The sequence below is a fragment of the Lonchura striata genome, chromosome 30 (assembly GCF_046129695.1).
Source record: "Lonchura striata isolate bLonStr1 chromosome 30, bLonStr1.mat, whole genome shotgun sequence".
In the NCBI taxonomy this organism is placed as follows: domain Eukaryota; kingdom Metazoa; phylum Chordata; class Aves; order Passeriformes; family Estrildidae; genus Lonchura; species Lonchura striata.
Window position 1 is genome coordinate 5,948,383 of NC_134632.1, and position 27,818 is coordinate 5,976,200.

General features: G+C 43.8%; 1 protein-coding gene across 2 annotated transcripts; it reads left to right on the plus strand.

Annotated features, from left to right (window-relative positions):
- The first annotated feature begins 2,616 nt into the window (after nucleotides 1-2,616).
- On the plus strand, nucleotides 2,617-26,931 carry LRIG2 (leucine rich repeats and immunoglobulin like domains 2). Of its 2 annotated transcripts, none has more exons than XM_021539516.3 (18): nucleotides 2,617-2,718; nucleotides 7,778-7,849; nucleotides 8,332-8,406; nucleotides 8,902-9,036; nucleotides 9,566-9,709; nucleotides 9,840-9,983; nucleotides 10,723-10,866; nucleotides 11,100-11,243; nucleotides 13,865-13,945; nucleotides 14,794-14,865; nucleotides 15,005-15,073; nucleotides 16,494-16,657; nucleotides 17,910-18,230; nucleotides 19,259-19,540; nucleotides 20,797-21,246; nucleotides 21,720-21,869; nucleotides 22,719-23,000; nucleotides 23,887-26,931. In XM_021539516.3, exons 3-18 carry the CDS (start codon nucleotides 8,336-8,338, stop codon nucleotides 24,111-24,113), a joined length of 2,880 nt encoding a protein of 959 aa, XP_021395191.2. In that variant the 5' UTR covers nucleotides 2,617-2,718; nucleotides 7,778-7,849; nucleotides 8,332-8,335; the 3' UTR covers nucleotides 24,114-26,931. The 2 variants fall into 2 exon arrangements, with proteins under 2 accessions (XP_021395191.2, XP_021395192.2); XM_021539517.3 differs by lacking the exon at nucleotides 2,617-2,718 and adding an exon at nucleotides 5,531-5,540.
- Nucleotides 26,932-27,818: the final 887 nt, after the last annotated feature.

The window sequence follows — 27,818 nt, forward strand, 5'->3', positions numbered from 1 at the left end:
ATGCCCAGGCCAACGATGCTCCTGGCAGGGGCGGGGAGACTCCTGCTGCTGTAGCAGGATCCCAGGCTTCCCCTCAAATGCTCAGGGAAGCAGCCCAGGTGCTGGGGCAGGAAAGTGGCCCGATGGGGATGATCCGGGCTGGGCTGCAGCAAAGCCCCCTGCACCTACCCTAGAGATCCAGGATCGACCTGTGCTGGGGAGTGGGGAGACTCCTCATCTCAGGGAGACGTTCTTCCTTGGCAAGTCCCTAACCAATCCATCTGTCTTGTCCCAGCCAGGGACAGGAAAGGGATCAAGGGTCAAGTGCCTTCTCCATTTTAAACCACACTGACACTGGCTGGGCTGTGATTACCTCCAGCAGGGTTGTTTCAGCTATACTCTCAGATGTGCCACTGCTACCTGCTCTGCAAGGGCTTATGCCCACTTTAGCATGGTGAGCAGGACTAGGCTTTGAAACACCTGTGGGCAAACCTGAGCACACAGGAGGTGCTCTGTGTATAGCACTAGCCCTGCGTGGGCAAATGGATTCCAGAGGCATCGTCCCAGAGGACCCTCAGAGAGATGTCATATTGAAATGGATACTGTGGGCAGCTCCACAGATCTTGGAGCTGTGATGGACTGGCAGAGGGAGCAGGAGAGAGTTTTAAGGGAATTGCCTGAGAAGGCAGGGCCCCCAGTAGTGGCAGTTGTAGCTTAGTGAATCACAGCAGGCTCCTTTCTGCTCCAAGATGTTAGGAGCAGCTCAGCAATTAAGACTGGCTTCTATTAATATGCAAGTTTCTGCTGCCATGGCAAAAATCTTATAAATTCAAATTGCACTGGCAACTATTGTTGGAAAGACCTGTGCTGGACCCTGGACTTTGTATAAGCCTAAACAGATTCTCCTAATTGAGCTCCTCTGAGCTTGTGGCCCTGGACAACCAGGGGCAGCACTGCCAGTGGCCACCCTGATGCAGGCAGCAGATTCCCACTGGCATCTTCCCTGTCCTTGCTCAGCCCTTTTTTCACAGATCATAATGACTATCCTGAGTTGGAAGGGACTCACAGGGTTCATCAAGTCCATTTCCTAGCCCTGAACAGGACACTCCAAAATCCCACCCTCTGCCTGAGAATGTTGTCCAAACACTCCTTGAGCTCTGGCAGCCTTGGGGCCATGATCATTCCCTGGAGAGCCTGTTCAATGCCTGACCACCCTCTGGAAGAACCTTTTCCTAATATCCATTTTAACTGTCCCCTGACAAAGCTCCAGACATTCCTTTGGGTCCTATCACTGGTCACAGAGAGCAGAGATCAGAGCTGCACCTCTGCTGGCCTTGGGAGGAAGCTGCAGCAGATGCTGATGAGGTCTGACTTCAGAGTCCTCTTCTCTGGGCTGAACAAGCCAAGTGATCTCAGCAATTCCTCATGGCCCATCCAGACCTTGCACCATCTTCATATCCCTCCTTTGGACACTCTGTAACAGAAGAAAAGGTGATTAGACATTGGAACAGGCTGCTCAAAGAGACACCTTCCATGGAGGTGTTTAAGGAAGAACTGGAAGTGTTACTTAGTGCCATGGTCTAGTTGATAAAGTGGTATTCAGTCACAAATTGGACTCGATGATCTTGGAAGTCTTTTCCAACCTAAATGATTCTGTGACCTTGGCCAACCTGGAGGCCATGGCCATGGCAGTGGGGTATGGGAGCAGCCTGAGAGCCCTGTCAGGATGTGAATGGCATGGAGGGGCTGCAGAGAGCAGACAGGACTGGGCACACAGCCAGTGGTTCGGTCTGTGCCCAGGTGTTGGTAGCCAGGCTGGGCGCTGGCAATGCCAGCATGATCCAGCGGAAGCCCTGCAGGTCTGTTTGCCCTCATGCTGGCTAATGGAGCACAGACCCAGGCGGCGGTGCCAGTGGAGCCACACAGCCTTGGGGACACCTGTGAGGTGTCTGTGAGAGGACACCTCAGCACAGGTGCGCTGCACCCACAGCCCAGGGAGAGGATGACACCCTCACGGCAGCACCTAGCTCGTGGGGAAGGAGAACGGGTCCGCTTGGAAGGGACAACAGTACGTCATCTGACCCCTCACTGCAGACACCGACACCCACTGACACAACAAGCTGACGTTTCAAACGGATGAAACGAAGCTGCTGACAACACCCACCCTCCCCGTCTGCAAGCTGAGGTTGTTGCAGGGACTCTCCTGGCCCTTCCCCTTACAACCCCCTAACGGAGGCGCTGCTGGGGACGCGCTTGTGGCAGCCTCGCCCCCGCCCTGCCCTCAGGGCCGCCCGGGCCGCGGCGGCGCCCCCGCGCCTGCGCGCCCTGCCGCGCGCTGGGCGGGGCTTGAGGCGGTGCCTCGCTCTGCCGGCCCCGCCCAGCGCGGGCCGGGAAATCGGCCGGAAGGCGGCGAGGGGCGGGGCCAGAGCGAGCCCCGCCCCTCGCCGCCTGCGCGCTGCGGTGGCTCCGGGCGGGGCGGCCGGGCCGGGCCGGGCCGGGCCGGGGGATGCGGGGAGCGGGGCCGGCCGTGCGGGCCGCCGGCGGGGCGCTGCCGCGGGGCCGGCCGCTGCTGCTGCTGCTAGCGGCGGCAGCAGCGCTGTGTGCGCGGGCGGGCGCCGTCGAACCGTGCGCCGCGCCCTGCTCATGCCGCCGCGGCCTGCTGGACTGCAGCCGGCAGCGCCTGCCCGGCGGGCCGGGCCCGCGGAGGATTCCGCCGCTGCCCGCCGGCACCACGGGGCTGTGAGTGAGCTGCGGGGCCGGGCGGGCGGTGGGCTGCGCGCAGGCCGCGGCCTGGCGGGGCGGGGGGCACGGTGCGAGGCCCGGGCTGGACGGCTGGCAGGGCTCGGGGCTCGGTGTCCTTCCTTGTCTCTGTCACTCACTGACGGGAGGGTGCAGCCAGGTGGGGGTCGGGCTCTCTTCCCAGGGAACAAGCGATAAGACAAGCCGGTATAGTCTTGAGCTATGCCAGGAGAGGTTCAGGTTCGGCGTCTGGAGGAATTTCTTCACAGAAAGGGTGATTGGGCATGGGAAGGGGCTGCCTAGGGAGGTGGTGGACTCCCTGGCGGCGTTCAAGGAACGACTGGACGTGGCACTCAGTGCTGTGGTGTGATTGACAAGGTTGTGTTTGGTCATAGGTTGGACTCAATGATCTTGGAGGGCTTTTACAACGCAGTTGATTCTGTGATTTTGTCCGCGGGATGTTCTCACGGAGCCCGGAGCGCTGCGGGCAGAGCGGCCCCGGCAGTGGTGCCCCAGGGTGGGAGGCAGCCCTGCAGGTGGGGTCTCACCTGAGCGGGGCAGAATCGCCCCCTCCTTTGCTGCTCATGCTGGGGGATCAGCCCAGGGCTCAGGGAGGTGTTCTGGGCTGCAGATGCACGTTTCTGTTGAGCTTCTCATCCAACAAAAGCCCTAAGTCCTCCAAGAGCTGCTCTCAATCCACTCTGTGTCTATCCTCTGTTGTGGCTTTTAGGATTTTGGCACATGAAGCATGGGTGATGTTTTTTCTTCACTAGGACTACTCTAGCAATTCTGAATTTAAATGAGCTATAATGTATTCCAGCTGTTTTAAATTAATCAAAGCCTAATTTTTTTCACATGATGAAGTCTCTGATGTGCTTTTCTCTATTAGTTCTGTCATACCATTTCAAATGGCACTGAGGACTAAAAAAATCTTATTTTTCCTAATTCTCAAATTACTTGCAGGTGGTGCTTCCAGTGTGTGTGTGTGTGTGTGAGGGGGGGGTTGGTTTTATTTTCACTTTTTGTTTTTAATAAAAGCCAACAGAGCAGAACTTGGCTTTCATTGTGGAAGTACTCAGGCTACTAACTTCATTTTTCCTCTGAAGTTATATATATTTTGTGCCTAACCTGGTGGGTGATGAAAAGCATTGTGAAGTTGGGGAGTTAGGACATTTTTTTTATATGTCTACCTCTTAAGGTTAGTTTCTTTAGAGCAAGGAATGCCAGCACTGTGCATAGGGGCAGAGAGAAGCACAATGCTAGTGGTCGCTGCCCCTAGTCCCATAGTGGTAGGTGTGTTTATATATCCTGGTAACCAGAGAGACGATGAACAGAAGTAGTTCAGGTATCAGTTAATTAGTTCAGCAAGTTGTGTTCACAGTAGATTTTTTGGGTGAGCTCAACTGGCTGCCTGCATTCTACATCAATACCTCTACAGTGCCACAGTATTCTCAGCTTGGCTGAATTAAGATCATTCTTTATCATCCATAATCCATTTGGTATGTGTTCTGTTTTATTTACTTAAGAAATGAGTACCACTTAAGCTCAGAATTAATGTTTGGATGATGTTATATACAATACCAGATGAATCTCTAAAATACAAATTTTTCATGTCTGCTCTGTATTCTGCACAGCTTGGACCTCCCAGTTACAAAGGCTGCTTAAAGGATAGGTTCTTTGGTTTTGGCTTTTCCAGAACAAGGGAATTGTGTCTGGTTCTCCAGAAGAACAGGAATCTTAGCTGTGTGATTGAACGATCCCTAAACACAGAAAATCAGCCAATGTGTTTCAATCTGTATTTTGTGATAAATTGGTCTGTTTGAACAAGAAAAGCATCAGTAACAGAACGTAGATATAAATAATGTCAAAGTCACTTTAAATATTAACTCTACCCACCTTCTTGAAAGAGGACTTACTGTAATGAAAACTTTGTTGTAGTCCAAATCTGAGTAAAAATACAAAAATACTTCTCTGTGTTTTCTGAATTAAAATCTTAATTTCTAACTCAGTAATTAGACAGTAGGCTTCTGGGAGGGATAGCTGGATGTTAGCCCATCCTCATCACCCAGGCCCCATGGCTGTCAGTGTTTAGGAGGAATTTGGAGGAATTCAGTGTCCTGAATAATTTTAACTTTTGGTCAGTCCTAAAGTAGTCAGGCAGGTAAACTAGAAGGTTGTTGAAGGCTCCCTACCCAGCTAACATATTCTATTATAGTCTTCCTGAAAGCCTTAGAAAAATCAAGTTTCAGTTTTCTATGTATATTAATCTTGCTTCCAAGATCTGTGTCAGTGCCCGCTAGCTGTGCCTGACACACAGGTTGGTCTGGTGGCCTGGTTTTGCTCATTAGTGGAGTATCTGCACACCTTGAGGGGTACATTGTTATCTTCCATGTCCATTGTCTCCTTCCTCCATCTGTTGTGCACCAGTTCTTTGGAAACAGCATGGCTTAGTACTTCCTGCTCTGGTTAAATACACTGCTCCAAGATTAGACTGCCAGCACTGGCTGGATGCCTGCATGTTTGAAAAATTCAGGAAAGTCTACTGCTGGGATTTGGGATCATATCTCCCTCCACCTGTCTGTGCCAGCCTCCTGTGGATGCCCAGAAGCTGGGGCTGAGCGGGGTTCAGGGGAATATGGGCAGCTGGAGAGAGTGTCTTGAACAGTCAGCCCCCTGAGGTGGGAAGCCTGCTGAGAGGCAGCTCATGATTTGTTGTTTCTGTGTTTTTTCTAGTGTTTAGGGCTGGCTTAATTACCACAAGTACTGAGAAAGCAGAGCTGCAGAATAGTTCTGCACCTGGCTGCAGTTCTTCTCCTCTTCAGGTTCTCTTGATTTTTTTTTTTATTGTTTTCAAACACACACTGCTCTATCAGTATAATTTGCATCTTGGTGTAATTAAAAGAATACATTAACAAATGCCTGACTTGCCATGACACCCAGGATTTTAATAATTCAGCCGAATCTTTACACTGAACCTGAGTGAAAGTTAACAACTATAACTATACTGTAGTCTGTCAATTGTCAGTCCATATTGTCTTTTAGTAGATTGTGGTCTTACAGATCAAAAATAGTCTGCCAGAGCTCAGGGAGTTTTTGGACAGTGCTCCCAGGCATGTGTTGGAATTTTGGGGTTGACCTGTTCTGGGCCAGGAATTGGAGTTAATGATTTTTATAGGATCAAGTTTGGCCCTTGGTCTATTTGGAGTCAAGCACAGGCCCAAAGCTATTGCAGGAACAGAATGTGTTGATGCTGTGGCTTGTCCAAACCTGGTTGTCAATGGAAATATTTTGAATTATACTTATTTACATTTTAATATTCATTTTAACAGATAAATACAGTTCTGGTTGCAAAGTGTGATTTTGTCTCCTGCGTCAGCATAGCTGCTGCCTGCCTGATAATCTTAAAACTGTGATAAATGCATACAATGCTACTGCAGCAATGGTGAGAGGATCAGTGATACAGGACCTTACCAGAAGAGCTCATAGGGAGTGGAACAGCTGTGCTGAAAACAGCTTGTTCTAGATCTCTCTTTGTTATAGCTCTCTCTCAATTGGAAATGGGGAGGGAAGAATGATGCCTTGCTGCTATGCTAGAACAACTAGCTGGCATAGAACATTCTGAGCTAGAAGAAACCCAAAAGAATCATAGAGTCCAACTCCTGGCCCTGTGTAGGACACCCCAAAATCCCACCCTCTGCCCAAGAGCATTGTACAAATGCTCCTTGCACTCTGGCAGCCTTGGAGCCCTGACCACTACCCTGGGGAGCCTGTTCAGTGCCCAACCAGTCTCTGGGGGAAGAACCTTTTCCTGATAGCCAACCTAACCCTCCTCGGATACAGCTCCAGCTGTTCCCCTGGGTCTTGTCATGCTCAGAGAGAGGAGATATCGGAGCTGCACCTTAGGAGGAAGCTGTAGACCCTGGTGAGTCCTGACCTCAGTCTGTTCTTCTCCAGGCTAAAGAAACTGAGTGACCTCAGCCACTCCTTGTATGGCTCCTTTAGACCTTTCACCATCTTCATAGCTCAGAGACATAAGCTGTGTCCAGTTCTTCCGGCACTCACCAACAGATTTCCAACTGTGGTGAGGGCACCAGTCTTATTCTGCAAGCATAGTGGCAGTGTCAAGTCTGTTCAGACACAATGATTCAGCCTCTTGGTGTGAGCTTTGGGAGATTCACCTCTGTGCTGGACTTGTACCAGCAAAATGTCACATAGATGAGTTGGTTTCACCTTTTGGCCTGACATCTGCCTGTCCTTTCCGGTGTCAGAAAGGCTGGGACCGTGTTTCCATCACAAATCAGATATTTTTTGGTCCGCCTTTGACTCACATCATGACTAGAGGCAGCCTGTGCTCAGAAATGGATGTATCTGTTGCATTTATGCACCAAGTCCAAGGTGAAAGTAAAATACTGTGTAAAGTTACAGCAATGGGAATAGCACCAACACCCAGTGTGTACATTAAAGCTGTATTTAATTACTCTTGCCCATTGAAAGAGTCCAACTCCTGCATTTGATTCCTATAAGTAAAACCAACTGGTGCTAAAGCATCTGTCTGAAAGATTCCCAGCCTCAGGGTTCTCTCCGCTCCAGCTTGTTTGGGAATTTTGTGTATGTTGTTCCTTTAAAATAAGCCTGGCTTGGCTAGTCAGCATATTTGGAAAGCTGAGAAAATGGGGATTGCGCTGCAGGAAGCAGTTCAATAACGGGTGTTTTGTAAGAAATTATTCACATGTCTCTGCAAAGTTTTTCCTTCTTAACAGTGGACGAGTGTTGTTAATAAAGCTCTCGATTAAAGCCAGAATTATCTGGTCAGGTACAATCTTCCTATCAAGAAGCTTTAACAAAAGTTTTTTGATTCAAACAGAGAAATATAACTGTTTAGACTTTAATTGTGAGTGACTGCTAAAACAAGCTCTTTTCTTTAGTGAAGGAGCAGCTGTATAAAATACTTAAATGCAGTTTCAAACTTGAGATTGCATAACGTATAGATGTTTTGGCTGTGTTTAGGTTTTTAAATTATTATTCCAGGAACTAAATAACTTTTTGCTCTGTTCTCTAGGGATTTAAGTCATAATCATTTATTATCATCCAATTGGAGCATTGATTTGTCTGTTCCTACTCTCCAAGAAGTGTAAGTTGTTTTTTATGAGGATAAAGTCTTAAGATATCCTACCTAATTCTAATGTTTTATTGCATGTCAAGATACCTGGTCTGTCTTGCAGAAATATTCAGTGCAAGTTAATAAAAAATTGATGCTCCATGTTGGCAGTACATTTTATGTATAAAACTCTTGTGTTGTGAGCAGAAATCTTTCCCATGAAAGATCAGAAGACCAGTATTTTTAAAGAGAAATGAGTATTTGTTTTGGCTATAGCTGTTTTTAAATGAAAGAGAAGTAATAGTATCCATGAAAATGAGAAAAGCTAGCATGTTTTGCTGTTCAAATTGTTCAAATTATTAGTATTTAAGCTCTTGGGTGATCATTTTTTGTCAACTACTATGTATTATTAATACAGTAAAATTTTTAAATGGATTGATATGAATAATTTCTGCTGTGTACAGAGGATTTTTTCCCCTTTGAAGTGTTGGTAATTTTTTTGCCCTCTATTTAAGGAAAATGAATTACAATGAGCTGAGTGAAATTCCATATCTTGGAGAAACAACTTCCAATATAACTCTTCTCTCATTGTAAGTAATAGCTCATCTGCCTTCTTGTTTAACAAATGGTAGGACCATGTTAGAGTTCTGCTATCACATTGTAGAAAAACATTGTCTTTTTTCTTGAAATACTGCTAATGTAAAGAGCATCAGGGAATATGTAAGCACTCTTTAAAGAAATACAAATTATTTGGACAATCAAGTCATCCTAAATTACCAATAAAATGCAGTCAACCAAGGCAGGCAGTTTGAAGGGGTGGGATTCAGTCCAGGAATGACACTTCCCACAAGGACCAGCTCATAAATAGGCCTCAGAATTTGAATCTGTTCATATGCCATGGTGGAAAATAGCTCTTGGATTTGCAGTATTGCTTTAGGAATTAACACTTTTGGAAGCATCTTATGCATGTCCTATCCATCAAGCTCACTAGTGCTGTTGATATACAGAATCCTGTTGATATTTCAGCCGTGCATCTAGAAGGATGAGATGTTGTGATAATCATATTTATTGCTAATCTCTTTCAGGGTACACAATACCATTCCAGAAATAAATGCTGAGCAACTCCAGGTCTACCTTTCATTGGAAAATCTAGATCTTAGTTCTAATCTTATCTCAGAAATTAAAGCATCTTCCTTTCCACGAATGCAACTGAAGTACCTGTAAGTATGAGTGATCTGCTGTCTCTGGGATTTGTGGCTCTACAATGATAATGTTGGAAACCTCGTTTACTCTTAAATTAGTGTCTTAAAGTTGGCATCCTTACACAGCTTTGAACTGGTAGCAGTGCTTAATGGAGCTACATATGTCCTTGAAATAAAATAGTTTTCATACCAATCAGTATTGTATTTTCCCAAATAACACGGAGAACAGCAATTGCTGTTGTCAGAATGCAGGTACATAAGCCATCAGCAACAGGGAGTAATTTCTGCCCTGTTTGAGTAGATCACTCATTGAGTGGACATTGTGTTAACCTCTTCTAACTGAAACATGGACTTGCAGTAAAAATCAGCTCCTCACACCAATTTCTTGGGGAAAAAAGATTTAGCTTGGTGATTTAGATTTTTCATGTGACTTCACAAGCAGCTTGGGTTCTTTTAATCAGTGGTTGCTCTGAGGTGCTTGTGCCATTGTGTTCATCAAATTCTTTGTGTTCTGAAAGACCTCCTTCCTTCTTCCTTCCTTCCTTAGGAATCTGAGTAACAACAGAATAACTACTCTAGAAGCAGGTTGCCTTGATAACTTATCTAGCTCATTAATGGTGATAAAACTGAACAGAAATAGGATTAGTATGATTCCACCAAAGATCTTCAGATTGCCTCATGTGCAGTTTCTGTAAGTAACAGTCTTGAAAACATCAAAACAACATTTACAGCTGACCTGTTAATCTCAGCATGTTCTTGACTGTCACACAGTGGTGCTTGTTGCAAGATGTCTTAATATTTGACTGTCATCTTTATGAAAGGGAACTGAAAAGGAACCGGATTAAAATAGTGGAAAGTCTTACATTCCAAGGATTGGAATCCTTAAAGTCCTTGAAAATGCAGCGCAATGGGATTAGCAGACTAATGGATGGAGCATTCTTTGGCCTGGGTAATATAGAGGAATTGTGAGTATGACTGATTGTGGAATTTCTTTAGCAAAAAGAAAATGGCTCTGGGGAGTTGTGTCCTGGTTTCCCTTACATCAAGGCTGTGCTGAGATACTGACGAAATCATAGGAAAAGAGTATTTTCCCATTATTTTTATGTCATGTCTGATTACTTCAGCAGTGGAAAGATACACTTCCCCATTCCTGGAAGTGTTCAAGGCCAGGTAGAATAGGGCTGAATAGAGCAACCTGGTCTAATGGAAGGTGTCCCAGTTGCAGTTGGAAGATCTTTGAGATCTGTTGCAACACAAACCAGTCTTGTGATTCCATTACATTGGTCCTCTTTCCAGCTTCTTCCTGCATGGTGATCAAGAATGTTTGCCTTGGTAGTTGCTTTTTGCTGTTTTCATTTGCAGTCCTCATAACATGGGGTTTTACTTTCCTCTGACTTTGACAGTGTGAACACAGCGATGTATGATGCAATGTTAGCAAAAGACTTCTTTTTTAAAAAATTACTTTTGAGAATATAGTTTTGTTTCTGCCACTCGATCCCTGAAGCTGGCGTTTAGTTACTCAGTTCTTCATATACTTTAGTTCATTTTTTTTAATTCAATGACATTGAAAGAATCATGCATTTTTTGTTGTCTAAGGCTTAAAGTTAGTAAATATAGTTTTGAGATCCACAAGGTGAAATTTTGTAAGTAGATGTTACATTCATTATCTATTTGGCAAATGTTTTTTTCCATCTAATTCTTTAGGGAACTGGAACATAATAACTTAACAGAAGTAAACAAGGGCTGGCTGTATGGGCTGCGGACATTGCAACAACTCTATGTTAGCCAGAATGCCATCACCAGGATCAGCCCAGATGCATGGGAATTCTGCCAAAGACTTGCTGAGCTGTAAGTCCTGGGCTGCTATTCATTGGGGATTTTTGAAATGTTGCAGTTATTGATTGGCAAGAATGAGTTACTGAAGGAAGTACTCCATTTCCTTGCTAGGCCCATGGTAATGATGTATTTTAATTATAAGTATTCTGTTAGAGAAATTAGAACACAATAGTTAATCAAGTCAGATAGTATCTTAATAATTAATCCCCCTGCTTGCCTTTAAATTGTGTGTTGAATGTTTTCAGAGACTTGTCATACAATCAGCTCACTCGCCTCAAGGAATCCGCCTTTGTGGGACTTAGTTTATTGGAGAAGCTAAACCTGGGTGACAATCACATTAATCACATTGCTGATGGTGTCTTTAGAGGTCTGACAAATCTTCAAACCTTGTAAGTACAGAAAACTTCAAACAGAAGTTTCAGTTTAACGTAGTTGTAGTTTAAGTGGAGCTTTTGGAAGCAGAGACTATGGATATTGCACTGTGGGAGCCTGAGATCATTGTTGGTGCTGTCCTGCCTGCAGGTGTGGTAGGGCTGATAATATTTTGGCTTGCCAAGATGATAGCATTCCAGCCCAACTAAAACAAGCTGACCACTCAATTGTAGAGGTAGTAAGAAACAATTACTTGGTGACCTTGAGTGCTCAGATGTGTGTCTTCTGAGAAGTGTGGGTACCTTGTGAATGCAGTTGTGGAGCAAATAGCCTGGAGCTCTTTATTCTTGAGGGTTTCCTTAGGTTTGGAACCTCAGAAACCAAGGACTGAACCCTTTTGTTGTGTTGTAGAAGGGATAGTTTAGTCCATCTTGCTCATGTGCTGACTCACAAACGTTACAGAGGGTGTAGAGTTGGTTCTTGCTGTTAAAGGGACAGCTTTGCACTTGCCAGGACCTTTTTCTGGCAGATCTGGGATATTTCAAAAGAGACCAAATCCTTCCCATGTAGATCTGAACAGTTGTAATTATCCTAAACAACAGGTCTTGAGAAAAGAGTGAAAATCTATAACCCCTCTGTCACTTCATTAAATAAATGCTTAAATAAGCAAACTCACCAGAGATATTCATGTAAGCAGTCATACTCTGTTAACCTTATACAACTTTTTAATGAAATAATTAAACTTAATTTCTTAGATTTAGAGTAGCATGAAAAAGAACAAGAGCAGATTAATTAGTAGGTTGTCCTGGGCTCTCAGGGGTGTCAACAGTGAGGGCCTGGCCCTTTTCTTTTGGACTGGAATGTGCAGGATGGAGAGCAGTGGTGATTAACAAGGCTCCAAGCATTAGTGCCCAGCCAGGCATGAGGATCCAGCTCTTCTCTCACACAATGAAGGGCTTTTCTTTTGGGCTGCTCATTCATTTTGCTGAGTGGTCTGAGTAGTGGAGTGTGAAAATACCTCAAAAACCAGGAGATACTATGTAGTTTTAGTTCCGTTGTTGGTTGTATGCTGGTTGTTTGGTGCTACAGCTGGAGTACATATTTTCTGTATGTTCAGCTCCTGCCACTCTGTGGTACAGGAGAATAAACTGTAAAACTGTACATTAACTGCAAGTTAGGGTTACAGATATATCTAAGGACAGCACTGAAGTTTTATGCATTATCACACTATTTGCTTCATAATACTGTGAGCGGTTTGGCATTTGTATTCTCCAGCACTCACAATATAGCATTCTGAAGCAGATCTTGAGATAATTCTAGAAATGTTTTAAATCACAAGAATTAGCAACTTGGAAATAAATTTGGTATATTATTCTTATAGTCATTATTAGCTCAGCTCCATGTTGGAAGCATCGTAGCTTGAATAATTTTCAAAGAGGAAAAGATTTAATGTGAGCAAGTTTCAAGGCCTTATTTCTTCAGACCTTGTGATGCGTGAAATATGAAATTCTTTTCTTTTTCTCCTAAACCGGAAGTGTATAAATACAAGTTGTGAAAGTGACTGCTGTGTGTGGTTTTAACAAGACTTCTGTTAAGTAAGTGTTAAGTAGGTAACTTCTGTGAAGTAAGAAAAATAGGAAAATTATGTGTTACCACTGATGGTATCCTGGAGGTTGATCCCAGTCTCTTCCATGATGGTGTTCTACACAGTTACAGTCTGACATAATGGGAAACTAAGTAATTCATTTTCCCCTCATTAGCATAGGGAAAGAGGTGTTTATATAAGTGATATCTACAGTTGCCTGTGTATGCAACTAATTTTGTGTCAGTTGACTTGTTTGGAAGCTTCATCTAGCTGTTGCATAGAATATCAGGTAAAACACCGGCTGGACTATTTTTTTATTAGTGTGATTTCCTTTAAATGCATTCCTCTCTGTGCATGGTGGTATCAAAACAGATGCTTTTGGCTCAGTCCATGCCATTCAGGCTAAAAATGCATGTGAATTTATTTCATTTTCTTTCTGAAGAGCATTTAATCCTCTCCAAACTGTATTGCTGTATTGCTTTTTTTGTTCAGACCTCTCTTCTCCATGAGGGGCTGAAGTGCTGTGCTGAGGTCAGTCAGAAATACCATTAGGTGATAACAAGATTTGTGAGCAGAATATCGACTTCATTTTGAGAAGCCACCAAGGTGTGCCTGGCAGGCCTACACAGTAGCCTGGGTGTAATTCCTTAATATGCTAATGCTGATATAAGCCTGTTACTTGTGAAGATTAATGCTGCTAGTGCATTGCTTAATTCCCTTACATGAACCAACTTGCTTCAGGAGCCTTTCCCAGCTCCTGGCACATAGTCCATCACGTGAAAAGTGCTGGTCAGATCGGGGCTTTCCTTAAATGCCACATCAAGAAGTTGTGCTGCAGCATTTGTTTGTGGTGCTTACTGCAGCACTTAACCATGAAGTTTTCCCTTTTGCCCTTCTGAAGTGAGAAATCCATCTCCTGACAAGTTTAGTTTTGTAAAAGAGACCTTCCAGGTGTGCCAGAGCTGCATACCTGGCCTGTCTTCCCCAGCTTCCACTAGCCCTGGTCATGATGATGTTCCAAGTCTTCTTTCTGAGAAAGGTCTTCTCCTGCAGGGACTTGCGGAACAATGAGATCTCCTGGGCCATAGAAGATGCAAATGAAGCTTTTGTGGGACTCAGCAGGCTGGATAAACTGTATGTATTACAAATTAGGGGAACAACAGCACTTCCCAGGCATGCAGAGAGGGACAGTGCAAAATATTAAGTAATTGTCAGTCAATGCCGTGAGGCAGAAAGCCCTACTCACAGTGTTTCCACTTGTGTGTAACTGGCACTTGATGTAGTCTGGGGTTCCTTGTTCAGGAGCATCGGATCCATGGAGCACTGTATTTCCTTACAGCATTAATTTTATGAGATTGGGCATAAGTATTTGACTGCATTTATTATTGAATACCTCACTCCCTCTGTGTGATGATTGTCATTTTTTGTGCTTCTTTGGTTTGGGTGAAAGTTACTACTTACCAAAAAAAAAAAAAAAAACCAAAAAAAACCAAATTACAAAGTATTTTTGAGCAAATTTGAAATACAATTGCATTAACAAACTACTTGATATTAGGCTGTGCGCTTTTCATCCAGTGCTACATGTTTTGTAGGAAGCTCAGTCCTGTGTAGTTACAAACGTTGTTTATAGGAAATGGTCTGGTGTGAGGGTGCAGTCCAGGAAGTTGTGTGGTGGTAGCAGGTTGGTATTAAGAAGTTATTGCTTCATTCCCAAGTTCTACTTATTGCTGTTTCATCCTCCTGACTTAAATTATCTTCTGACACATTTCTAACCCAAATATCTTAAGTTGAAAATAGGAAAGAAGCCCTGTTCTTGGGAAAATTACTTGAGCCTTTACGCTAAAAAGAATAGTATTTAGTCCTGTATCTCAGCTAGAATTAGAAAAAAAAAATGTAGTTAAGCATCATAGGGTATTTCTTTTGAGTCTTGTTTGTGAACTCATATTGACATTCAGACTGGTTTCTGGGCCTTTTATTTTCAGAATCTTGCAGGGAAACCAGATTAAGTCAATTACCAAAAAAGCATTCTCTGGTCTCGAAGGACTTGAACATCTGTAAGTATTTTAATTTGTAGAACTCCTAATTATGTGTCAACTTCAGTCTCGTGTTCTCTGTGAGATTTTCAAGTATTTAACTGAAGGCAGTGTATAAAATCGCACTGATTCCTCATTGTGCTCTTTGCTTAACTTACAGAGATTTAAGCAACAATGCAATAATGTCCATCCAAGAAAATGCCTTTGCCCCGGCTCAGCTGAAGGAGCTGTAAGTTCATAACAATTATTTAGATTCTTTACAAGCCCTACCTTGGAAAGAATTCTTCAGCCATTGTACCATTGTCTGAAGTTGTCTGAAGTGTGCCTGCTTTCATCATAAAATATATGCAGCAATGCTGGTAAAATATCAACTCAAAGTTGGTAGCAGAATATTTAGATTTAAGGTTTGATAAAAACTTCAACTGCATTTCATTAGTTGCAATTAGGAGGAGTTAACTTTTACTTGCAGTAGTGAACCATTGAGCATTTCTTATCCTATGATTTTGCAGCAATCTCAGCAGTGTGTAGGCAGTGAACAAATCATTCATCAGGAATTTCTCAGGGGGATTAGCAAATCCTGTGTTTTTCTTCCTGTTTTTTGGGGCTAGGGAAAGGCTTTAATACAAGATTTTGTATGTGCTCAGCAGATGTTTAAGCTGATAGGGTCTCTTGTGGTCTTCAGACATATGAAGTAATAAAATGTGAAATGACCTTCACACCCAAGACTAATACTACTGTAATGCATAATTTCTGTAAGATAAAGTCTCTGACTGTTGTAACCTTGGCCAGATGGATTTAGTTTGCAAGATCTGCTGCTGTGAGGAGGCAATTTCAGGTGTTAAAGTTGCCTTCTCTGATGTATTTTAAAAATGATGGGTCATTTATATGTACAGACAAAGAGCAGGATGGAATCCTGGCTTGTTTGGTGCCTCTTTTCTCCCACGACTGGCTGCATCTTAGGACAGATCACTTGTTAAAGGCTGGACTGTCTCAAGTCAGTCAAACTCATACTTGGAGTATGGCAAACGAAACTCAGCCCCCCAGTGTCTTCAAGTCAGTTCAGAGGTGGCATCTGGTACTCCAGCAACGAGTAATAATACTTAGGAAACTTCGAAAGCAGATGGTAGGAAAGAAGAGACCATCATTGTTTTCTGTTGGTAGGTTTTCTGTGGAGCAGAGAAAACAAGCTGCAGTTGATACCTGTATGAAATAAATCACTTTTGGCCTTAAATATTTATCATCTGGCATTAAAATGAGAACTGAGGATTCTGCTCATTTCATAATGGCAGTTCTGTTTAGTTTGAAACATGGAGCTGTGCTGCAATGTTATGTTCTTTTAATTGCTTTAAAGAGGGATGAGATAATTTTAAAGACAGGCTTAGTGATTTTGGGACTGTTTTTTTGGAAGCTGAAACTGAGTTTATATCCTCCAGGATTAAAATTAAATGTTAGGTGTTAATACTGACATAGAAGGACTGATTCTAGCATAAATACCCAAGATTTTATAATAAATACCCATAGGTATAACATAATACTGTAAATCTGATGCGTCTGTATGTGTATGCTTTAAGTTGCTTCACTGTGTGAAATCCCACGTATGCATGTAAAATAAATTTCACTCACCCTTTTGTTTTGCCCTATTTCTGCAGAGTGTTGAACACAAGCAGTTTGCTTTGTGATTGCCAGTTGAAATGGCTGCCCCAGTGGCTGAGTGAGAGCCATTTGCTGCAGGCTGTCAGTGTCAGCTGTGCTCACCCTGAGTGGTTGGCAGGACAAAGCCTTCTCAGTGTGGACCCTGATGACTTTGTTTGTGGTTTGTATTTTAGTGACTTTTGACACAAAAGCACAGTAACACAAGTCTTGTTGCTGAAATCAAGCTGTAGTGCTGGGGAGGTACTTGGTCCTGGCCTTGGTGCCCACGTGGACCATGTACATCCCTGAGTCTGCTGTGAGTTTGGGGTTTAGTTCTGCATCTCTTTGCTCTGTTTGGTGGTGTTTGAGCACTGAAGCTAACCCAAAGGAGTAGTGCTGTTGGGCATTGATTTTTATTTAGCTTTCTAGTAAGAATGAATTATGTTTTCATTCTCCCTGCTTTTGACTACCTTTAGCTTTGTAAGGACTGTTTAACACTTTCTTCCTGCTTCTTGCTCATATGGCAGAATATCACAGAATTATAAAATAGTTTGGGTCAGAAGGAACCTTAAAGATCATCCAGTTCCAACCCCTGCCATAGATAGGGACACCTTCCATGAGAAGAGATTGCTCCAAGCCCTGCCCAGCCTGGCCACAAGCTCTTCCAGGAATGGGACAGCCACAGCTCTGGGCAAAAATTAGAGTAGTTCAGGCTCTGGCACATTTTTTTTGGTGCTCCATAACTGTGATGTTTACGGTGTTCTCAAACTTTACCCAGAGTTCTACGTGAAGCCTGTGGCAGGCCTGATGTTTCCTTTTCCTGGTGAGCAATTTTTATAACAGTTATTTGTGTATATGCAGTTCTTTCATTGTTTTGGTGGCAAAGGCTACAAAAAAATTAGGTGCACACACCCACTTCTCCACAGTACCACCACAGTGGCTGAGTGGAGCCAGAGCTCTTCATGTGTCTATGAGAGTGCCTTTGCTGAATTTATGGATATGGAAATCAGTTTCATTAAGTGAGATGAGTTAGTGAAGTTCCAGCTTGTTATGCTTTGTGCTTGTAGAACTTCAAGGCTCTTCAGGATATTTAAACTATCTGAAAGTAAGTCTCAGTCCTTCATAAAATGGCTTGGCTCTTCAGCCAAGTGTGGGATTTTTGAGTGTGATCTAAATAAAGCAAGTTTCAGACAGTTGGACAAAAGACAGGGCTGCTCAGCACCACACTTCCACGCTGATTGTTTTCAGTGCTGATTCTTCTGCCTCCTTCACAGCTTGATTTCTAGCTCAAAGCAGCTGAATTTGTGCCCCTCAAGCAGGATATTTTCCCCCAAAGTTTTGGTTTTGCTTGCATTGTCTTTTGAGTGAGTTTTCTTGCAATATTAATTCTTGCTCAAGAGAAAAGTAGCTAATCTTGGTGCTTTTCTTTTCAGATAATTTCCCTAAACCACAGATAAGAGTCCACCCAGAGACCACAGTGGCCTTGCGAGGCACAAATGTGACCCTGATGTGCACTGCTGTGAGCAGCAGTGATTCACCCATGGCCACGGCCTGGCGCAAAGACAGTGAGGTCCTCTATGATGCCGACGTTGAGAACTTTGCCAGGTACCAGCAGCAAAGTGGGGAGGTGCTGGAATACACCACTGTCCTGCACCTCTTGAATGTGAATTTCACTGATGAAGGGAAATACCAGTGCATTGTCACCAATCACTTTGGCTCCAATTATTCCAACAAAGCCAAGTTGACTGTCAATGGTAAGTGATAATGGTAAAAAATGGAGAAACACTCTGAACCTGAAATTCCATTATGTAGCTGCAAGTCTATTTTTCACTAAAGCTGGCCCAAAATACTTTTGAAAATATCAGTGGGATTTAGATGTATCACACATCATTTTATAAAGGAAACAAGTGATTTTGTTTTGTAGATGAAAAGCCTCTATTCACTTTTTGAAAGTGGCATTTATCTCACATGCTTTATTAGAACACAGTTAGTTGTTCATCTCATTAATTGGAGGTGGAATTCTTTAAACTAAAAGCTCCCTCTACTGTCTCCTCAGAACTCAGCACCTTTCCCACGTGTTTGTAAAACTGGGGAAGACTCATCAGAAAAATAAGTGGTAAAAACTCTGAAAAGTCAAAAGCAGTGATTCTGTTTATTTTGAGGGAAGGGGAGGTAAGAAGACAATGTTCACATCAGTCAGCAGAGCACTGATCCCCACCTGGAGATGATGAGATGGAAGCTTACCTTCCCTGTTAGCAGAGAAGAAAAATGTGGCAAACTCTTTTGCCTGGATTCTTCCCATGAGAAATCATCTTTTTCACATCATCTTAGAGGAATTTAATGGCTTTAAACTGAAATAAAGTATGTTTGCATTGGATATTAGGAATAAATATGTACCTGAGAGGTTGGCAAGGCTGTGGTACAGGTTGCCCAGAGAAGCTGTGGCTGCCCCGTCCCTCTAAGTATTCAAGGCCAGGCTGAACAGGGCTTGGAGCAAGGGAGAGTGGAAGGTGCCCTTGCCCTTGGGCGTGTATTGTCTTAAGGGTCTCTTCCAGCCCAAAGCATTCTGTGACTCTATGAACACTGTAGATACTGTATTTAAATCTTGGGAGAAAGACTCTTAGAAATAACCACTGAAAAATTGTGCAGTTCTTCAGTAGAATCTGTTTCTCTCTCTTATGGAGTGTTTCAGATATGTTTTCAAATTTCTTCTCTACTGTGGAGCTTTTGCTGCATTTTACCTGATAATGAAAATGCTGAATCGATGTCCCCTTTGATCCAGAGCTCCCTTCTTTCCTGAAAACTCCCATGGATCTCACTATCCGCACCGGGGCAATGGCCCGGCTGGAGTGTGCTGCCGAGGGCCACCCCCCGCCACAAATCTCCTGGCAGAAAGATGGTGGCACAGACTTCCCTGCTGCAAGAGAGAGGAGGATGCACGTCATGCCTGAGGACGATGTGTTCTTCATTGCAAATGTGAAGATGGAAGACATGGGGATCTACAGCTGCATGGCCCAGAACATCGCTGGGGGACTCTCAGCCAATGCTACCCTGACTGTGCTGGGTAAGTGTGACTGGCCGGTGCTGGCAGATGGATCCCTGCACAGCTGCAATAGAAATGTAGCTTAGCTATAAGTAGCAAGTTGAAATGGCGGAGAATGAAGTTAAAATACAAAGAGCAGCACTTGGTGTGATGTTTACACAGTGAAGCTTTAGAAGCTGAGTTGCAGAGCTGCCTGGCAGAGTTGGAGTTAGTCTGATCTTTGCAGTGAGCTGAGGGGCATATCTTAGTCCAGCAGTATAGATCAGGCAAGTAATTTGTGTTGCCATATAGCAAATTTTGTCACAGGTAACAAACTTGTCACAAAGAAGACCAGGGGGGTCTTGGGATACAGGAGAGAGAGCATTGCCAGTATGTTAGGGAGGTGACCCTGCCCCTCTGCTCAGCCCTAGTGAGGCACATCTGGAGTGCTGTGTCCAGTTCTGAGCTCCTCAGGACAAGAGGGATTCAGAATCCTTGGAGCAAGTCCAGCAGAGGCTATGGAGGTGATGAAGGGACTGGAGCATCACTCTTACAAAGAGATGTTGAATAGTTTGACTTGATAATTTTAGAGGCCTTTTCCAACCTAAATGGTTTAATGATTCTGTGAAAGGTTTAGGGAACTGGGCGTGTTCAACCTTGAGGAAAGATGGCTGAGAGGAGCTCTCATCAGTGTGTGTCCATGCCTGTAGGGAGGGGTCAGAGGATGGACCTGGCTGTGCTTGGTGGTGCTCAGCAATGGGACAAGAGGCCATGGGCAGAAACTGATGCACAGCAAGTTCTGCATGAGTATGAGGAAGAACTTCCTCACTGTGCAGGAACAGGCTGCCCAGAGTGGAGTCTCCTGTACTGGAAATGTTCCAGAACTATCTGGATGCAATCCTGTGTACTCTGGGATAACGCTGCTTAAGCAGGGAGGTAGGACCAGATGGCCCACTATGGTCCCTTCCAAGCTGACCCATCCTGTGAATTATGCTGAGTAATAATGGAAGGCCAGTTCCTTCCAGAGTGCAGCATTTTTTGAAGACACTGACGCTTAACATTATGGCCAAATTTAGAAGTGGACTGGCACAGGTTTCCTATAGCAACTGTGGCTGCCCCTTCCCTTGAAGTGCTAGAGATGCTCGGATGGGGCTTGGAGGAACTTGGTCTAGTGGAAGGTGTCCCTGTTTATGGCAGGAGATGGGACAGGATGATCTTTGAGGTCCCTTCCAATCCAAACAATTATAGGATTCCATGATTCTTTGAAGTTATCTTACAATTTTACTTTTTTGTCCCAGAAACTCCTTCCTTCATGAGGCCCCTGGAGGACAGGACAGTGACCCGAGGTGAAACTGCTGTCCTGCAGTGCATAGCTGGTGGCAGTCCTGCCCCTCGCCTCAACTGGACCAAGGACGATGGTCCCTTGACAGTCACCGAGCGGCATTTCTTCGCAGCAGCAAATCAGCTCCTCATCATAGTGGATGCGGGACTGGAGGATGCTGGGAAGTACACGTGCATCATGTCCAACACACTAGGCACTGAGCGTGGCCATATTTATCTAAATGTTCTGGCTTCCCCCAACTGTGATTCTTCCCAGAGTGCCATTGTCCATGAAGAGGATGGCTGGACAACAGTAGGGATCGTGATTATCGTTGTTGTGTGTTGTGTGGTGGGAACATCCTTGGTGTGGGTTATCGTCATCTACCACATGAGGAGAAAGAATGAAGACTACAGCATCACTAACACAGGTTAAGTGTAAAATCAACAGTTTCTGGTCCTGGTTTTAATCCAAAACACTTGCGATTTTTGGATTCGTTACAAATTGATAAGATTAAAGAACTGAAGATTTCCTTCTAAAATGTCTTCAGGGTTTTGCTCAAATTCCTCCATTTTAGAATTTCTTTTAAATACCAGAAAGTGCTAATTCTATTCCTTATACAGTAGGTTTGCTGTACATTGAAGGAAGACAGTAAAGTTTGGAAGTAGGTATTTGAATAAACTTAGAAATGTTTTCCGGGCCTGGAATAATAGGTGTAAAGTTTCATTCTGGCCCTGTCAGCTTTGAACCGGCTGTCTGGATTTGTGATTACGGGGTAGAAAAAAAGATACCTGTATGTGAGTTGAAATTCTGGATATTCTTGTTAACGTGGGGGAATAGTGCTGGTAATACCTTGAAATGTTCACACTGTTTAATGTTGCCAATGTTAATTCTGCCTTGCAGAGGAGATGAACCTACCTACTGACATTCCCAGCTACCTGTCCTCCCAAGGAACACTGTCTGAGCCTCAAGAAGGCTACAGTAACTTGGAGGCAGGGAGCCATCAGCAGCTGATGCCTCCAGCTGGCAGCTACATGCACAAAGGCACAGATGGTAAGCAAAGGCCTCAGGTGTGTTGCCAGAGCCTCATCAGGATACCAATGCACAGTCTCATCCTCACAACTTAAGTGTCAAGATAGATCTTTATCCTGTTTCTTTCCTTTGGCATCTCAAGAGCCCAGGCAGAAGAGATGGAAATAGATTTTGCTTGGAAGATGACTAGCTGTGATTCCTATCCTTGGTATAAGGTTGGCTGGTTGGTTGGTTTGTTTTAAGGTTTGCACTATTTCCCTACCTTGTTTGGATGATTTTCTGGATGTTCATGTAATTGAGCTTAGAGAGATGCTTTCTTTGCCATCAAAATGCTGAGGACTCATCACTCCTTACATAGGCTGGCTTGAAAATCAATCCTCAGTGTAAGTTTTTCACACCTGTTCTTGATCTCTTCAGCCCAGTCCCATTGCACTAGAGTGTGTGTTGGGAAGGACTTGAGAAGCATTTCATCTAAGTGATGGGTTTGTCATCAGCTCTGATGTGCATGGGCATGCAGGGGCAAGTCAGGTCCAAGATGGATGTGGGCAGGTTTAATCCCTAGGCTGTTTCACCCTGGTGCACAAGTGGTTGGACCTCCATTGAACTTTTTTGCCCATGAAATAGGGGAACATGTCTGTGGTTCCCCTGGTCACCTTCAGAAGGAGACTGCTGTAGAGAATCTGGATGGGGGAGCCTGGGGAGTTTCTCATGTGACCTCTCAAGCTGAGTACTCTGTTACTCCCTTAACTGTAAAAAGACCCTTTAATCTGTGCTGCTGTAATAAATGATCATACCAGGACAGAAAGCCTATGGAAATCTGGCATCCTCATCCCTTTTGAGAGTATTTTATTTTTCCATTGTGTTCATCAGGTAGTGCAGCACCATTAGTGATCTGCTCAGATTGCTATGACAATGCCAACATCTACTCCCGGACCCGAGAGTACTGTCCCTATGCCTTCATCACTGAGGAGGAACCCCTGGATCAAACACTCCCAAATCTCATGGTGCAGATGTCCAAGGAAACGTACACAGCACACACCCAGAATGAAACCAGTGCTGTGGGTAATTTCTTAGCAGACAGAGATGTGTCTGTCTTCCTTACCAACCATGACAAAAAAAGTGATAAGAAAATCTCTTCCCAGCAGATTATTGGTGAGTGTCCACTTTTCCTTTTGTTGCTTTGTATTCCCTGGTAACTTTGGCTTTTGTTATGCTGCCCTTCACTATTGACACAAGTGCCAGTAGTTTGTGGAATAACTCATATTTATTAACCACTTGTTCTCCAAATGCCCATGTTGCATCAGCAAGCAACAGCTTGCATCCAGTTCCTGCAATTAAAGAGGGTGATGTTAAAAAGATAGAATTTCTTAATTTAAGGTTTAAGTTTGTGGAATGTGAGCCTTTGCTTATAATTCAAGGACATATATTAACCAAAAGTTGGAGCTTCACATAAGAAATTCAAATAGCCTTTCTGTTTCAGCTGAAGTTTAAACAACTCCCTAAATTGGTTATTTTTTTGTTGACTTTCTTCCAGATCACCTTTTTAAAAATTTACACTGAAGCTCTGCGTGTTCATGGTTACTGTAAGAGATAGCTGGAAAAGGAGTGCATCTAGTAAAATATACTCTCAAAACCAGAGAAAATCAGCTCAGAAGGATTGTCGTTGCTGAGTCACAGAGCTCAAATCTTTTTAAAATCTGAGTGTGATTGATCTGTGCTCTTTGTGAGCAGTGACAGCACCTGAAGGAACAGCTGGAGCTGTTGTCAGGGGTGGTTTGGATTGGGTATCAGGAAAAGGTCCTTCCTCCAGAGGGTGTTCAGGCACTGAACAGGCTCCTCAGGGAATGGCCATGGCCCCAATGCTGCCAGAGCCCAAAGAGTGTTTGGACAACGCTCTTCAGGCACAGGGTGGAATTGTCGGGGTGTCTGTGCAGGGCCAGGAGTTGGACACAACGATCCTTGAGGGTCCCTTGCAAGTTAGAATATTCCTCAATTCTATGAACTTGCTTCTGTTCATCTTCTAATTTTTCTCTCTCAGAGCCCTTCCAGGTTCCTCTGTGGGGAGGCAGCAAAGACCTGGCTTGCTCTCACCTCCAATTCCTGCACCATCCGTTGGCCCGCGAGGCCCCACAGCTGCTCCGGGGTGACGGTATCGCCAGCAGAGACCGGGACCCGGCATCGCCCAGTCCCTGCCATAGGCTACGGGAGGAGAATTTTGATTTTAGCAGGACACAGAGCATTCATGACCACAGTGAAACCACATAAAACACTCAAAAAGCCTTGAAAGCAAATCCACATTGTCTGACTGTATTTACTACCTCAGTACCAACCCCAAGGCCAAAGATACTTGTGTATGTGTCTGTAAGTATTAAAGAGTCAGACTCTTTTGAAGGAGATGGTACATGCCCTTTTTTCTGCAATTTTTCCATTGGACAATGGGACTGTGCATCAGAGAACACATGGAAAATTAGTGCCATTTACAAAAATAGCATTAAAACACGGATTGTGTGATGCTGGAAGCAGTCTTTGTGGTGGTGCATGTTTTGGAAAGCTCTCAAGAACGTGTGTAGCTATTTCACAGGGCTTTGTCTGCTTGGAAACAAACCATCAGGGCCTCCTCACGGAATTCCCCCAGAACTGTAAGCATAAAACTCTTGGCCAGCTTTTCCTTCCTTAGACTGTTGGCAGGTATCTGTTGGCAGTCTAAATTTGGGGCTTGTTTTCTTCTATGAATAATGGACTCTAGTTGTAAATAAATTCGCATTTATAAATATTTTGTATACACTAAGCATATAAATGTGTTAACTGTAATGTAAATTATTTTTTATTATGCCAAAGTATGTATCATACTGTTAGTCTTGACAGCTACATATCAAGCCATATGAGGAGCTTGGGGGGACTCAAAGCTTGTTTGTGAGGGAATAGAGCTGTCTTTGTTTTGAAAAGTGCATTTACATATAGATATGTGGTACAGCTGTGATATTGATGAATTTCATTGTTGCCTACAACTGTGTGCCTGGCTGACCTGGCTGCAAGCTGATCCATTTCATGATAGTAGCAGAATTTCAAGGTTTATCTAAGCTTTTACCTATAAAAAACCCCTCTGTATTGTATCTGCTGAGAGGGTCTCCATATGTTTCCTAGCTGACAGTTAAGTGAACTTTTAAAAGTAATGTGGTGATGAAAAGCATGAGGTAAATTGAGAGAGCACTTGATGAATACTTATTTCTTCTGCATAGCCAAAGGCATATGGAGTTTAAAACATTGTTCCTTTTCTATTTTAAAATATCAGGCTTCATTGTTTAACTAATAGTTCCCTTAAATCTTAAGTGTGGTCAAAATGTTTAAATATTTGACAGGTGAGAAATGATACAATGCAGGGAACTCCTCATTACTGAAAAATCTTGCTGACACAGAGGAAGCTCAGACTTCATAGTTTCAGTGAGATGTGCCTGAGAAAATGGGGAAAAACAATGACATTATAAAGGCTTCCTAGGAAGTTGTTCTTTTTGGGGGAAAATGTCCCTTTTTGTAGAAGGTGTTAAAAGACTCCTCAGAGATAGATCTTCAGTGGATATATTGTGCTCTGTGGTCACGCCTTTAGAGTGAGGTGCTTCCTTCCTGGTCACTGCTGCCTGCTTTGGAGCTGTAGGATTTGTACCCGAATAAAACCTTCTGTGTGATATTTTTATAAAGACAGAAACCCCTTTTTGGCCCGGCTCAGTTATAGGTATATGAGAGTTCCCATTGATCCATTCTTGGACTGAAGGGTTTGTGACTCAATTGTCAGGTCTCGTTGTGCAGGATCACAGCTGAATTTAGAGACTGTGGTGAAGTATTTGAGTAAATGAGTGGGGAAACACTGGGACTAATGATGCTTTTTCCATGGCTCTTTGGATAGGAATAATAGTCAAATCATTGCAAATGAGTAATATTTTTAAGGCCTCTTCCCATGCTCTCAAAGCCAGCATGGCTGCTTTGGTAGACAGCAGCTTTAGTGGGAAGGGAATGCAATTATCCTTGAGCTATGGGTAAATAGAGAGAAACACAGGTGTGTAAATTTTGGGATTCTGACAGGTGAAAGCTTTAAAAAAAACCAAATCAAGTAAGTTCATTTATTTCTGGTTTTATTTCCTCCAGACTTTTCCTTCCCAGATGGCATTTAAGGCACAGTGCTTATTCTGAATCCAAAGTGATCCCTGCTGCAGGGACCCAACACTGTCAGTTTAAATCCAGATGAAAAAGGTCATGCCATGAAACTACAGCAGCAGCAAAGCCTTATCATTTTGGGCTGCTCTCTCAGCCAGTTGTCACTCAGGCTACTGGGATGAGGTGCTGCTGGCATCTGTGATTCCCAGCAGTGGGAAAACCACATCCCTGCTGCTGCTGCTCTCTCATTGCCATTTGGCAAATGCTTGTTCCTATTTCTTTCACTCCTCTCTCGCTTCATAGGAGCTGAGCTTACAGAGATCTGTCACAGTGCATCTGGCATTGTCCAGACCCTGAGTGTACTTGGGGTACAACGCCCTGGAGCAAGGGAATTCCCTTTCGGTAGGCGAGACCTGTTTGGCCTGGGCACTGCTGTCTGCACCAGGACTATGCTAGCTGTCAGAGAGTGCAGCTAAAGCTGCTCTTATTTCTGTGAGAGAGTAGCCTATAAAAGCTGAATCCTGAATTAAGACATTTACATTCTTCCATAAGCATTTAAAGTCCATAAGCTGGTTGTAAATAGCTGATGCTTGTAAGTAGGTGACACTTCACTGCACTGTGGAAAAACTTCTTTGGTAGACTTGGAAGAGAAAATCATGTGTGTCTTGTTTCCCCTTTGCAGAGGGACAGAGTGGCCTTTCTTTTGTTAGTAAAAACAAGCAATTGCCTCAATCAATGCCAAAGCACTACCGGTACAGAAACTGAGAGGGGTCAGAAGCAGCAAGAGCAAAGCTGCTTCTGTTCCCTCTTGCTATTTCCTATTGTCTATTTATATTTTTTTCACAGCAGAATGTATATTTTGTATAGCATATGTAATATATGTTTGTCCATTGTAACATATGTTCAAACAATAAAATGCTGTATACATTGAGCATTCATTGTAACTGTTAGTTTGCAAATGGAATAATTATATTTTGTCCTATGGTATTTCATATTCATAGGGGGAAAAATTGGAGTAAACTGTGCCAACTGGCCATGGTCCTGGGAGTCTGAGATTTGGACAAGGTGACCTCCAGAGGGTGTTTCCATCCCAACCATTCTCTGATTCCATGAGTCTCATTTCACTTTTCCTTTAGGAAGTGCCGGTACCCTTTTTGGAAAATGGGGGAGGGATGGTTCTTCCATCCTAGTGTTAACTCTGGGCCAGGAGCCTTGCAGATCACTGTGCTCCTCACACTTTTCTACTGCTTTTCCAGTGCTGCCCTCCTGCACTTTGGATCCTCTGAAAAGGAGATTTTCTTTCCAGCAATGAACTATCAGCACAAGTTGGTGGGAGCATCTCCCACATGCCAGCTGCAGGAGGTGCTGCTAGTCCAATCCCTCCTGGAAACCAGCATGAGCTTTTTAGTCCTTTGAATAACTCCTTCTCTCTCCCTGCATTCTTCTGGTTCATGCTCTGATAATTAATCACCTTTGTTCTCCTGTGCTCTGTCCTGTGTTCTTCACTCTTGTACCTGTTCCCAGATCTCAGCACTGTCTAGCTTTTCCCAAGTTAACTTGAGCTCTTGCAGCTGCTTCATCCCCTACTCTTGCTGACAGAGATTTACACCCAGGGAAAGGGCTCCCAAGAGCTGCATGTGCCTTATTCCCCCCACCCTAGACACACTGACCTCCATGCTTATTCTGGAGAAGGATTTTGCACAAGGGCATGAAGTGTCAGGACAAGGGGGAAAGGCCTCAAGCTGATGAGGGAAGGTTTAGATTGGATATTAGGAAGAAATTCTTCCCTGTAAGGGTTCTGAGGCCTTGGCACAGATTTTC

What these genes read in the sequence shown, in the direction of transcription:
- LRIG2 (XM_021539516.3), top strand. Translation starts at nt 8,336, where the DNA reads ATGAATTACAATGAGCTGAGTGAAATTCCATATCTTGGAGAAACAACT. An exon ending in CTGGGTAATATAGAGGAATT is followed by an intron (nt 9,984 to 10,722) that starts GTGAGTATGACT and finishes CTAATTCTTTAG; the next exon opens with GGAACTGGAACATAATAACT. An exon ending in CTCTTCCCAGCAGATTATTG is followed by an intron (nt 23,001 to 23,886) that starts GTGAGTGTCCAC and finishes TTTCTCTCTCAG; the next exon opens with AGCCCTTCCAGGTTCCTCTG.